The sequence below is a fragment of the Parasteatoda tepidariorum genome, chromosome 11, assembly GCF_982258835.1.
Source record: "Parasteatoda tepidariorum strain Cologne lab strain chromosome 11, Ptep-v5.0, whole genome shotgun sequence".
NCBI lineage: Eukaryota > Metazoa > Arthropoda > Arachnida > Araneae > Theridiidae > Parasteatoda > Parasteatoda tepidariorum.
In genome coordinates this window covers 46664977-46681026 of record NC_141765.1, presented here as the reverse complement: position 1 = coordinate 46681026, position 16050 = coordinate 46664977, and the positions used below count along the sequence as shown (strand labels likewise).

Below are 16050 nucleotides of genomic sequence, written 5' to 3'. Positions count from 1 at the left end.
ACATAGATATAGTATATTTCCTACCTCCCATTAACTTCCATTCAATTTCTCTTTTTGTTTAAATATTTTTTTACTAAAACATAATATTTTTTCAATATACTATTCACTGAATCTAGTAAAGTTACTTCTATTCATATTTAAACTGTATTTTGTAAAAAAGAAAAGAAAAATTAAGCAAAACTAGTTACTGTGTACATTACCAAAACATGAATGTTGTATTTGATTAGTGAGGAATATTTTTTAAAAAATACAGAAGACCATAATATGGTTTGGCTGTTAAACTATATTTGGTCTTTATCCCTATAAAAGAACTTTATGTCCAATAGGGCATGTCCATCCAAGATATAAGTATTGAAAACTAAAAATATCTACTGTAGATGGTGGTACAAATGGAATAAAATTGCCCCAAGAGTGCGCAGCCGTAGTCCCTTCTAAGGGTAATTACTTAGATGAAGAGATTAGTTAAGACAAAATTCTGGTCTCTTTGCAAAATTATGTAATAAAATTTATTTTTCTGCCTGAATAGAGGACTAGACTCAAGCAATAATTAATTATTTTAGTATTTTTTTGTAAAATAGGAAACAGCTGAGAAAGTATTAAAATTAATGACCCACTGTGTAATATACAAGTATAGTATATGAACCGACTCAGTGCATATATGTACAGCGTGTTCCATAAAGACCACCTTTTAGTATGCATTTTTAAAATCCTAATCAAAAAGTAAACAAAAGTATGCACATTGTGGGTCAAAAATTAATCAAGAAAAAAAATTACCCAAGAAGGCATTGTTTACCCAAGAAAAAAAAAATTCTTTCGAAAGCTGAGATATTACGGTACAGAAAGCGAGAACAACAAACGTCAAACTAGATGTAGATGTGAATGCGGGGAACACAGAGAAATTGAAAGACGATTTTTAGAAGTATTTTCAAATTTCAACCTTCAATTAAAACTATTTTGACGTAGATTAAACCTGCTTTCCTTTACCGTAATTGCATCTATTCCGGTAGCGTTTTTTTCATTAAATATTAGTTTTTGAACCCCAATACATAAACTTTTAATTTTCATTTTTGTTAAGGTTTCTCAAAATACATATTAGGAGTGGGTTTTACAGAATACCCCGTATATCGTATAATTTATAGTTACCATTAAAAAGGTTTAATTCATAGCTCTAATACTGCAAAGCTGGAGTACATCAACAAACAAATATAAGTAAGTCGCTGAAAAATTTGCTAAATACAAAAAATTTTGAATCGTTTTGAATCATAATATCTTCCAAGTTTACGGCAACTTTAACATGACACGTTTACCTTAAACATAATAAGACGATACTATTGTTCAATTTTAACTGTATTATATACTATATTGTACTATATACTATATTGTACTATATACTATATTGTACTATATACTATATTGTACTATATACTATATTGCACTATATTGTAATATATACTATATTGTTTTTTCCCGAATGCCCACCTGGTTTGATATTCGTCAATTCAGGCGTTTTAGGGTAGATTTGTTGGCTACTCTTTCAGGGGCACCGTATTAGGTGGACCAACGTTGCTTCTACAGTAAGGACAGATAGTATAGAGAATGAAAAAACATCCATGCCTTGTCCAGGATTTGAACCCAAAACCTTTTAGATGCAAGGACAGTTCCCTGTCCCTATATACTTTCTTTTTTTCCCTTCCAGACGCGGATACGCACCTAGGTTAGTAAAACCCTGACCTGTATAATCCGCATCTGGCCACTACTTCCAACCAACCTCAATCCAATTATTTAAAGTTTTTCAAAAGAAAGGAGGTTAAAATTTTGTTTACAAATATACAGAAATATTAATTTGTTTACAAATATACAGAAATATTAATTATAGTTTGAACAAGAATTTTTTTTATATATATGACATATAGAAAGTGACAATAAATGAATTTTGAAAAGTAAATTAATATGTAGGAAAAAAAAAGGTTAATAAAAAAAATTTTTTTTTTGGTTCTCCATTAAAATTTGATTTCCAGGTATTAAATAATAAAAGATATGTACAGTATTTACAACATATAGGTAAGCATTCCAAAATTTATAATATATATATTTTTTTATACTTACAATTTTAGAATAATATCATTATCAGAAAGAAAATTCATTACTACTAATAATTTGGTTTTAAGTGTATTGTTAGTTATGAATTGTTTTTGCCAAGATTAGTGATATTAGTGATAGATTAGTTAAATTCGATGCACGAGTATGTCATGAAGCTGTATAGATGCATTCCGTATGATAGTGTTCTGGAGTACCCAGAATTCCGCACGTGCAGGGATCATTATCTGAGATGTTTAGATATTTAAAATAACATGGAAAAGGACCATGCCCAGTTAGAAACCAGATTTCTTGTTTTGATGGTATCGTCTTAAAATAATCTACTTTATTACTAATTTTATATAATCTTCTTTCCTTATCTGAATTGTTCCAATAATTTTACCAAATATGTGATAAAGAGTTCTGAAGTTGATTCTTAAGAAGTGAGATCGGGAAGGGATATGAGTAATTTTGCTGTTTAGTTGTCGATAATTTCGCTAGGGCATCTGCATTTTCATTACCTGTTCTGTCATCGTGTGATAAATATATTGATCACACGATGATGATCACACATCCATGAGATAAATATATTTGTATTAAGGAGTAATTTTTGTACTACGACTACTAATGTTCAACTCCGTAGCCTTGTAATTTTAAACCCAATCCAGAAGACAAGGGAACTCCTGGATCGACTATTGGGTGAAATTTGCCTTCGTAGAGGACTTTTTGATGGAGTTAACCTGCATTTGCGTTACATGGAGAGGAAGACCACGAGAACCTCCCACGGTTAGCCTGACGGTAAGGGGATTCTAACCCATGGTCCGTCTACCGCTGAGGATATTTCACGTCGTCACTGTCGTCGGTGCAAGCTGGATGCCGAATTCATATCGACTGGGATTCCAACCCAATTCGCCTCATTGGAAGGCGAACGCTTTATCCCCTGTCTTTGGGCCTCCTTGGATGAGTGGTATCGCCCGTCAAATCAAAAGAATCGTTAAATCGCTGTGCAAAAAATGGAGGTAGCGGGCTTAAATCCCGCTCTTACCCTAGATGTATCTGCCTTCCTGGATGTTCTGAGCTATCTTCCCCCCTATTTGACAAGCCTAAATTGAGCAGACAAGCCTGCAAATTTATGTAATTCCAAAAAATGTACTATATAATATATTTCACTATATACCCTGTACTGTACTATAGTATGGTTCTAGACACTGGTATAGTTCAACGTTGAACTGATTATTTAAAGATGTACAGTGTGTAGTTAACAGCGTTTTCAGACAGACGATATGATTTCGGTAGTTCGCAATCCTAAGATAAATTTCCAATGATCCTACAATAATTTGAATTATTCATTTGAGGAGGAAATGAACTGGTTTAAATCTGATGTCTCCACGTGAATATTGCTTGAGGTAAAATATTCATTGAGAAGTAAAGCGAGATCATAAATGCCGTTTACCAATTTGTCCAACGTCTTAAAACTACCATTTCTCTATCTATAAAGGGTTATTCGAAATCCACCGTCGTCAATTCAAATTATGAATTATTTAGATAAAGCATTCGATATTTTAGTCTTCAAAAGGATAGAATTGTAGGATAATCACTAGAATTTACACTAAAAATACGAAGAATTGCCTTAAATTTTAAATTACATTACGACTTTATAAACTTCTATCTCGACTATTGGGATAATATCAAGTCTTTATTTACTCGCATTATTTATACCAATCAACGTATATTTATAGTGTTTAATCTACATTTAATTTCTTTTTATGAGAGACCGGTATACATTTTTTAATCTTTTTAAAAAGTGCAATAATTTAAAAAATAAAGTATAATACATCAAATTTAAAAACGAAATTTCTCGTTGCAGTATATATCAAGTTATGTATCTAAGTAACTAAGTAAACTATCCACATGCTCCCAATTTCATAGATTTATCATTTTTAGTTTAAAAATTAAATAAATATAAACCTGAAAACCATTAAAAATGGTCATGAAGAAAAAAGCATTTAAAGCCTTCGCATCAATTAAAGCTCAGAGGCAGGAATAAGCAAAATAAAATCTTATCACTTGTTCTTAAAAACATATTTCCCCTCCTTCAAAATGGAATAATATTATTGTATTTTAAATATTAAAGCATATTCCTAAGTTCCCAATATGTTTTTGCGCCTAGATCTCACTGAAAAGAAATAAAAGTAAAGAGCAAGTAAAAAAAATAATCCTGCGAAGACAAAATAATAATTTTAAATAAACTATTAAAAATTTTAAGCATGAGTTCATAATCGCATTTTAAAGAACAGCGTCTGTATACAAGTTTAAGAAATAACTAGGACGCCAATTTGCCTCGTTTTATAAATTTTATTTTTTTTTCAAAAATGTTTTTTATTAAGTTACAACAAACAAATTTTACTAAACAGATTAAAATGCAGAAAATGTATAGGAAAAAATCATAATTTAAAACATACTAAACGAAAAAATTGAAGGTTACATGATAACGCTAAAATGTTCAAAGTATTATTAAAAGCGGCTACACTCACACATTTAAAATATTAAAACAGAAATAGTTTTTTTTGACTTACGTAACATCATTTTTTATACTTTAATTATAAGTTTACACAGTTTAAAGAAACTTATACCTAAACAAACACTTAAAGTCAAAAGAGTGATTCGAAAAAATATTACATTTTTGTCTGAAACATCTATTGACTATTTTAATCAAATCCATTAAAAAATAAATTGGGTTTTTTTAAAAAAAAAAAATTAAAGAGTTGGTTGTATTATAATGACAAATCACCCATTTTCCAAGTGTCTACTTCCCTGCATAATAAACTTGTTGCTGAAAGGCATTGTCAACTTGAAATGTCGTCAACCAAAAACGCTCTCGTGGACAAGTTGAAATTATGGCTTAGCAATTGTTGTTGTTAATTTACGTTGCACTAGAGCTGCACAATGGGCTATTGGCGACGGTCTGGGAAACATCCCGGAGGATGATCCGAAGACATGCCATCACAATTTTGATCCTCTGCGGAGGGGATGGCACCCCCGCTTCGGTAGCCCGACGACCTGCGCGCGAAGTCGAGCACTTTACGGTAGCACAGTTTAACGAGGACCAATACCGCGCACCCTCGGTCCCTACGCAGACTGATTCAAGAGGTCACCCACCCGCACACTGACCGTAGCCAGTGATGCTTGACTTCGGTGATCTGCTGGGAACCGTGTCTTAACTATCAGTTCACGGCGGGACATGGCTTAGCAATATACTGCCAAAAACATTCAATTGTTTTCAATTTCTAATTTGACCAATTTCAAATTCCTCAATTTTATCAAATAAAAGTTTGAAATCTTACTGTATCTCTCTGTGAAAAAAAATTTAATGTTGAACACAAAAAATATTAATAAAAAACTGAACTGATTTTATTTTTTAAATCACAATATGATAGAAACCTTAGCATGAAATGACTCTAGAGACTAAATTCTTCATCATGACATTTTTATACGAGCCAGAATATTATATAAATAATATATAATGACACTTCTACTCAAAATGAAGATGTTCTCCCTTTCTTTGTCATAATAGAAATCAGTGGCAGTTAACGTCATGTAAAAGACTCATTAATGTCACGAAATAGGAAGTATACCTTCCATTTCAACAACGTAAACAAACTTGGATCAATAATTCCGGTAATTTCTCTTTCTTCTGGAATGAATTCCATTATAGCTTAACACTGAGCAATACAGTTAAGAGCTTCATAAAAAATTCTATTTATTTATCAAATATAGGTTAAAAATAAGATAAAGTTAATAAAAGACAAAGGAAAGATTGCAGGAGCTTTTATGCAAACACCGATTATCCTTACCGTAAATTTCATGAGATATTACTTCCTTTAAATCGCGAATTATATTAATCTGTCACCCTAATTCGGAAGAGGGCTGTCAGATTAAATGAGTTTAGTTCAAAACGAGGCACGCTATCAGTAGTCTTGTCTGTTAAAACACTCAACTATCTCTAATTAAAATGCTTTATCTGAAGGGAACTGATTTTGCTCTTCTCAGTATATATATATATATATATATATATATATATATATATATATATATATATATATATATTTATATAGAATATATATATATATATATATATATATATAGAATATATATATATAGAATATATATATATATATAGAACATATATATATATATATATATATATATATATATATATATATATATTTATATAGAATATATATATATATATATATATATATATAGAATATATATATATATTTATATAGAATATATATATATATATATATATATATATAGAATATATATATATAGAATATATATATATAGAACATATATATATATATATATAGAATATATATATATATATATATATATATATATATATAGAATATATATATATATATATATATAGAATATATATATATATATATATATATATATATATATATATATATATATATATATATATATATATATATATATATATATATATATATATATATATATATAGAATATATATATATATATATATATATATATATATATATATATATATATAGAATATATATATATATATATATATATATATATATATATATATATAGAATATATATATATATATATATATATATATATATATATATATATATATATATATAGAATATATATATATATATATATATATATATATATATATATAGAATATATATATATATATATATATATATATATATATATATATATATAGAATATATATATATATATATATATATATATATATATATATATATATATATAGAATATATATATATATATATATATATATATATATATATATATATATATAGAATATATATATATATATATATAGAATATATATATATATATATAGAATATATATATATATATATATAGAATATATATATATATATATATAGAATATATATATATATATATAGAATATATATATATATATATATATATATATATATATATATATATAGAATATATATATATATATATATATATAGATATATATATATATATATATATATATATATATATATATATATATATATATATATATATATATATATATATATATATATATATATATATATATATATATATATATATATAGAATATATATATATATATATATATATATATATAGAATATATATATATATATATAGAATATATATATATATATATATAGAATATATATATATATATATATAGAATATATATATATATATATATAGAATATATATATATATATATATATATATATATATATATATATATATATATATATATATATATATATATATATATATATATATATATATATATATATATATATATATATAGAATATATATATATATATATATATATATATATATATATATATATATATATATATATATTTATATATATATATATTTATATATATATATATATATATATATATATATATATATATATATATATATATTTATATATATATATATTTATATATATATATATTTATATAAATCTTGTCCCTCTTTCAATTCCATATTAGGAAGCATTAAATGATTTTCCATAATGCGTAGAGTTACTAAGGTTTGTACGACTGGAACCTGCTTACATCAAAATCTGTAAGTATTTAATGCGAGACCGATGGTTTTCGCATGTCTCTTGCTGAAAAACATGTTTCAATAAACATATGCCGGAACCAACCGGAAATTTGTCCACACCCCCTCCCTTGTGGAGTGGGGATGTGAACTGTTATAACCACCAGCCTAACTTTAAATAAACCTTTTTATAACATATTATGGCTTTTGACTGTATTATTAAGGCTGAATACAACAATGATAACAGGGATGTAGCCCTGTTATTATTTATATATATATATATATATATATATATATATATATATATAAAGTGAAACAGTGGAAGTCTGCATATTTAACTAGAAATATAGTTATACTAGCAATACTTGAGCAATTGAGCAAAACATATCTAATAAAAAAATAAGAAGAACGATAAATATTTGATAAATGTATAGAGTAAAAAAAATTTAGTAAATGTATAATTGGAACAAAAAATATCTACTAAATATTATTACCATTTGATTGTAATCTTCCATTTTTATTCTTAGCATTTTATGAAGAGAGTCTATCTGGACCAGCTGCATCTGTATTATTCTTACAGCATTGTGCTGTTTCAGTGGGATCTTGTTTTATCAGATAATTTACCTTCTAATCATGCTAGTATTATGCATAAAAGTATTGCATATATAAACAAGATAAAATTTTAAAAAAACATTCTTCATGCTCAATTAGATCTGAAATTTTTACGATTTATTTTAAATTAGAATGGAGAGGTTTGGCTATATTTACTATTATATTTTTGGCCCATAAGTTTATGAATTCTCATGTGTTTTGATGTCGCAAAATGTTTTTATATGTAGCTTAAATTGATATTAGAATTTTTTAAGTAACTGCTACAGATAAAGAACAGAGCACATACAAATATGAAGATATTTGTTTTTAGTTGTGTCGTCCAACCAAACGGCAAATATTTCAAAAATACGGCATTTATAAAATCAGAAACGATGAAATAATAATTATTGAACACAGTTTAATCAAAAGTGTAAATTACAAAATTAAAATAATAAAAAAAATTACATTATTTGTCATTTTATATGAGAATTTTATATTTCTTAGCATTTCAGCATATTTTATGTTGTATAAGATCATAAAAGAGTTTATTCACGTTATGTACATGATAAAAACGAAATACCTTAATTACTTGTGATCTAATAATTGAATTTATTTGTACAGAGTTGAAATCTTACTAGTATTACCTTAAAAATTTTAATTTATTAGCGAAAACGCTATTTAAAGTTATGAAATCAGAAATAACGAATCTTGTTTGAAAAAAAAAAAAACTTTTTTTATGGATTTGAAATGTTAGCTCTCAAAATAAAGGGGTTAACCGGAATCAAGGAAATTTAGCTGTAAAATAGTTTAATCGCTTTATCTGGAACTAATTGAGTAAAATCATTTTAACAAATATTGGAGGCAATTCAAGGAGAGACATCAAAGCCTTTATGCATACTTGGAGAAGAAAATCTGGTAAAATTACCGTGCTGTATAATAAGGACATTTGTGGTAAAAAAAAATATAAACTATGGTTAATAATATCAAAGTATAAGGTATTTAAATCATTCATTAGGTAGATTTTGTGTTCATATGGTAGCAGTTTACCGGAAATTCCTGTTTTCAAAATTATAGTGCTTATTATCACACTTTTAGGGTAGAATACAAAACTACTAATTAAATTTAAGCGAATAAATGTTTTTTATGCCATGCTATAATGTATCATGATAACATTATCCAATTTTACCACATTTGTAAATTTTATCACTCATTATAAAACAATGTTTTGATGCTAATTTTTCTAAAATCATTACCAAAGTGCTTTGGAAAAAATTACCGAGCATTTTGTTGCTCCCATAGAGCCAGAAAGACAGTAATGTTTACCATTTTCTGGTAGTTTTACCATACTTTTTTCTCAGTGAAACTAATCTAGAAAACAGACATTTCAACATGAGTCATGAAGGTTTTCTTGCATAGTACTCCAATTCTTCCTACTATATTCAGCTACATAGTTTCGCTCTGATATAGAAAGGAGAAATTTATGTTTCTCAAATAAATAGTTTTAGATATTAGCTCAGCAAGATAGTTAAAAAGGTTTTGAATCCTTTTAAAACTTTGTAGAAAATTAAGTTCTAGCAAAAAATACAGTACTGTCCCATTATAATGTCACATAATCCGTACCTACCATATAAGGAAAGTTTGCAAATTCGCAAAGCTAAAAATATTTTCTGAGCTTATGTAAATTCATATAAAACTCATAAAAAACATAGTTCTCAACTTGTACGGTCGTGTAGGAAAAGAATTAACAAAATGGTAGAAGCTTAATTAAAGTATGAAGAAATTTCTAAAAATGTAGTAAACTTGCGAACAGTTAAAAACACAACTGTCTATTAATTAAATCGATTATATATATATATATATATATATATATATATATATATATATATATATATATATATATATATATATATATATATATATAAGCAAAACGTCGATATATAAAAACATCGGCATACTCAGGTTTTTTAAATAATCGACTTCGCAGATATTTGGTAATCAAACTGATTACTACAGGTCGATTATTACTCAACATGTTTGAAATCGAGATTTACTGTTGAATACTTTTTAATGTCAAATACATGTTTTTATGAGTAAAAATTACAGCGTCTGAAAGTATTCAAGTTGTCTGACTGTCAGACAAGTCTGAAAGTATTCAAGACACGTAATTTGTTATTCCGCAATACGTATGTTATATACGTATTGAAAACGTATGTTATATTCAATGTATAGTGAGTTAATAACAATGTATAGTGAGTTAATAACAATGTATAGTGAGTTAATAACAATGTATAATTACGTTAGAAATTGGACACTTAATGCTATAATTAACTTCAATTTGCTTAGAGATAACGCTTCAGGAACGAAAACACTCCTTTTTTGCAACATATTAACAATAATAAATGAAATTGCTAAAATTTCGGCATGAAAAATTATGCAGACATGCTTCAAATGTATCAAGAGAGTTTTATGCCAATTATGTTACACAAATCGGTTTTGACTAAATCAGAACATTCAACGGTCCCAATTAGATCGGATTAGTATGGCTTCTCTGCATTTAGTAGTTATTGTAACTGAGATGAACTTAATTTAGAGTTCTGACACGACATAAGAACCAAATTTAGACCCTTTGCGCTAAGTGTAAGAAGCATAACATAAATGATTCTAAAAACAAATTCTGAAGAAATAAGTTGTTTCATGAAGTAAGAAAATTTGAGTTCTAAAGTAACTGTATGGAAGTCTGAAATAAAATGCAATACATTTCAAGCGAAATCTAAATAATACTATTTTAAAGTACTAAATCGTTACAAAAAATTCAATTTTATTATTAAGAGCAATCAGATTTAAAGTTTAAAGAAACAAGACATTTTCTGCAGCATTTGAGTTTATTAGAACAATTAGTCATTAGTATTAATTATTTTATGTTTCAATTATTAATTTATTTTACAGACATTAAGACAGGATAACGAAGCGATTTTGACGCATAAACTGCGACGTATTCTTCTTAAATGTAATAAAAAAACATTGTTTTCATCTCAATTAAAATGCAAAGTTCGACTTCGTTCTGTTTTCTCTGGAATTTTAAGTTGAGAGCTTTTGTTCTTCATTGTTATTTTTAAATATATTTTTTTCGCCTTCAAAAAATATCTATCTATATTATTATCAAGCGCATTATTTTATTTTAATGAAATAAAATATACATTATATTTTGATTTATAAATTGCTAAAGAAAAAAAAATTGAATATATACATTTTACTTTAATAATTACTTAAAAACTTATAGCAATGCGGAAAAGCAATGAAAAAATTTTAAAAGAAAATATAAAATAACTTATTAAATGTTCGTTTAATTTTCATATTATATTTTTATATACACAAAAATATACATATTTGTCATATGTACATGTCATATTACATTTTCATTGTATTGAAAATTAGATATTTTCATTGTATTAAATATTAGAAACGTTGATTTATTTTCAAATTTTTAATTTTTATTCTCAAATTTTCATAGATTTAAATTAAATATAGGGAACAATAACAAAAAGTTTAAAATAGGACATGCTTGTGCCAAGAAATACGCTAAAACTGGCTTTCGGGAATTTTTTTAGCATTTAAATTCGACTTTTTAATTTCAATAAAATATTAAGCTTTAAGCACAGTTTAAATTCATTCAAAAATTTAAATTGTTAATTATAATTCAGAATATAAATATTTCGAAATGATTCATGTTGACTAAACAAAAATTAATTTTGATATCTCATGGAAAAAAGCACTGGTCTCTTGGGAGCAAAGACACATAATTTAAATTGTTTGATTGAATATTTTAAAATGAACAATTTCATATTCTTTTGAAATTAATTATTTGCTTAGATACTTAAATTATGAAGAAATAACATCATATGAATACACACTAATGTGTCTATACAAGTCCTCATTTTTGCAAAATCGTTTTCTTTGGTTTCTTTTCTTTCCTTCTATTCTTTTTTTTTTTGCCTTTTTCTGACAATTCATTAATTATTTTGTTTTTTAATCTACTCAAACGACGTCAATAAACAATATCCCTCAATTCCTATGAAATCTTTAATTATATAGATTTTTTTTTTCTTCAAAAAACGGTTTTTTCGATGTATTTAAAAAATAATAAAAAAGTAGTTAAAAATATTACAAACAATAAAGCAATTTTGGAGTTACATTTTTGAAAAGAATAAAGAAAAATATTTTCATACATTTTGTATTTTTAAAAAAAATAAAAAATGGAGCAATCCTTTAAATAAATCATTAATGCTACACACGTGTCAGTGTGCGAATTTACTTTCCAGCAGCCTTTAACGACCCGCTCTCTTTTTTTGAAGATTTTTCTCTAGGTTGTAGTTGGTCGCAATTATAATGCAAGCATTTATTTCTTTTATAATTTATTACCTGAATCTTATTTTATTTTATAAACGTCGTTGAACAGCCGACCCAATTTAGGATTTTCGACTACCAATATTCAATGCCTTAACCTTGTAATTTTGAACACAATCCAGAAGATAAGGGAACTCCTAGACCAAGTAAAGGGAGAAATTCAATTTCATGTTGGACTTTTTGATGGAACTAACCCTCATTTACGCTACATGGAGAGGGAAACCACGAAAACCTCCTGCGTTTAGCCTAACGGCAAGGGGACTCTAACCCATGATCAGTAAACCATTGAGGATATTTTATGTCAGCACTGTGGTCGGTGCGAACCGGGTGCGGAATTCGTATCGACCAGCCTTCGCTGCGATTCGAACCCGGTTCTTCTAATTGTTACCTGAATTTGAAAAAAAAAAGTCGAAATTCAAGTTTTTCCTTTATTTATTTAAGAAAATGCAAAACATGTTAAACACCGCTGGATTGGAAAACCTCTGCCACTTCTTAAAATTAAAATATATTAAAAAATGTGCATTATTGTGAAATATTAAGTCTCAGGAATACTGAAATCTTGGAGGTACTTAAAATACTTATTAATTTCATTCCTTTGTAAATAAATTAATAGTGAAACAAGGTTTTATTTTTTTCTTCTTTCAAGAATTTCAAGCACGTTTTTTAGCACGCTAGTTCTTAAATAGTTTGAATCCGGTCAATGGAGTAAATACTGCTCAACCAGAGAGAAAAAGTGAGCAAAATTTCTGAAAACTGATTGAGTTAGTCCCAGAAACTAAAACGTTTTAAAATTCAAATTGCTGTATACCATGAGGTTATACAGTTGTTTTTTTTCTGTATGCCAAAATTACACAAAAAATTTTGTTTCTAATATTAAATGTTTTCGTGCATACAAATTCAGTTCCCTCCATTATATATACATATTTTTGGTGAACATTACTGTTGATTATGTTTTGCATAATGCAGTAGAGCTATAGATCTTGGACATTACACACTGATACGCGTATATCGTTTCTTAAAACGGAAATGTTTAAAAATGTATTTAAAATGTATAAAGTTTCAAAACTGCTTAAATCTTACATGCGTTTAAAAAAATTTCTAAGTAAATGCTTTTTATATTTTACTATTAATTTTTTTCCATAGGCTTTCCAAAACTTTTTTAAGCGTACCGCTGAATAATTTAAATTCCGTCAACTTACGTTAATAAAACTGAACAAGAAAATAAGACAGGCAAAATATTTCAAATGAAACAAGCGGACATGCTCAACAGTTTCAAAACTTAAAAGGTTTTAAAATTTCCTTAAATATATTCCTCAAAGGTAAGTAATTTAATTTTTAGCTTCATAGAAATTATAGAAATAAAGTTAGTTACTTCAATAGTTTCTCGCTTCAAATTTCAGATTCTTTCGTTAATTTTGGTAAATATTATTGTTGATCATATTTTACATCAAATAATTTATAAATTTCGTCCAGTGAACAATACGGTATCAAATAATTTCAAGTATGACTTGCGTTAAATATAGAGTACAGTGAAACACAATAAAATTTTTAATTTAAACGGAATACCTAGTGTTTTAAATAAAGTTTTATTTGCTATATGTTTGTTAAAAATTTCGAGAGTATATCTTATAGAGAGTATATCTTATATCTTATTATTTACGGTAAGGATTACAATTTGTTGTGAAAAAATACTTATGATTAAACAAATATTCTATAGCAAAAACTAATATTTCATAGCCATGCCCAGTCAATATTGTCAAATTATTATAAAAGGCATGATCTTGAAAATGTCTTGCAATCTTTTAAAGTATATTTTTTTCTTCCATTACTGACACAAAAGAAAAATATTAGCTTAGTTGTTTAAAAAAATAGTAAAGTAAAATTTGAAGATATTCAATTGCAGCTTTGAAAATTAGTAAACGTCTATTTAAGTATATTAACTTTCATTTTTATTACTGAATAAATAAAATATTCATTACCGGCTTTTCTTTAATGAACTTACGGGAAAAACCCTGAAGCATTTCTGAAGCAATGTTAACTATACAAGAAATACATTGAATACAAATCCTACCTGGACAGTAGACGTTCAAGTAAAGACAATCCTCGCTTTCATTACGAAGAAAAGGTATCAACTTCTTCAAATATTCCAGCCTTCCAGAAGGCATATGTCTTAATGATTCAGTCTCATTCTTAATATCAGGATAACGCTGAGGGCAAACGGGCCCATAGCGATCAGCTGTTCTTACACCTCGCCATTGGCTAGGGTTTACAGGTGGCATAAATCGTAAAAGTCCAGTTGGAGGACTGGCATATGGAACACCAAGAAATACTTCAACAGGACCAACATTACGGTTTGGTAAATTTACCAATAGTCCTCGAATGGAACCATATTTAGTCCCAACAGGCCTTGATCCAACCCGTCGCACTCCTTGGCCACTACTACAAACCATCAAGCTCAAAAAAATGCAAATATGTGGAAAAAACATTTTGATCAATTGTTCAAGTTACTGCGAACATACTCGTACATATGTAAATTATACAATTCAGTGATAAAATATATATTTTTAGTTCTTACATTTAACTACATTTGATACATTTAACTGTGTGTAATAGCAAGATAAATGTTTAGGTGTTTTTATGCCATCTAAAAAAGTCTTGTTGATTGGCACATTTTTTTTTCTGTTATTTTTTTGCATTTATTCCACGCATCTTGTTTGTTTGGCTCTATTTAATAATTTTTAACGAATTAATTCATAACGAATTAAGTCATTCATTTTCCAAAAATAATGACTTCAAAACAATAACAATATCATGCTGACAGAGCAAGCGCAAAATTTTAATTCCGCACCGTTCTCGAACGCTAGAAACAAACGTACAACACGAATGAAAAGATTCGTAGACACATGTCTTGTGAAGATCTTGCAAAAGAGAGGAAACGAGTCAATTCCCAACGCATGCGTAGTGTTCGAGGGTTGATCGACTGCAACCCACGGGGACGGCTGGAAGTCCGTGGACAGACCTATTATTGATTCCGACCATTGGAAACCCGGTTCTAATATCCGTTTTTTAAGAAACTCTAGATAGAACTTGAAAATTCTGCCCGACAGGGTTTTCTAACAACTAAACTATTTGTTATGATACCAAAACCAATCTAAACATTCCCTTAAATTACACCAACTTCATTTTAAAGGAGATATCCGTAAAAATAGTAGTTAGTTTTGTTTTAAACTTTTTTGATCTCTCGCTATGAAGCCCGCTAAAAACTTTTTCCGAACCGTGATAAAAAAAAAAAACGAAAATAAGAGATTCCATTGTGGAGAAAGAAGTGCGCTTTTTT

General features: G+C 27.0%; 1 protein-coding gene across 2 annotated transcripts in view; it reads right to left on the bottom strand.

The window, feature by feature from the left end:
• LOC107445726 (neuroligin-4, X-linked) overlaps nucleotides 1-15626 on the bottom strand; it is a 190165-nt gene extending 174539 nt beyond the window's left edge. For both annotated transcript variants that reach the window (XM_016060199.4, XM_016060198.4), the window contains exon 1: nucleotides 14785-15626. In XM_016060199.4, coding sequence (XP_015915685.1) covers nucleotides 14785-15199 — 415 coding nt within the window. In that variant the 5' untranslated portion in view covers nucleotides 15200-15626. The remainder of the gene's footprint in view (nucleotides 1-14784) is intronic.
• Between the last annotated feature and the right edge of the window lie 424 nt (nucleotides 15627-16050).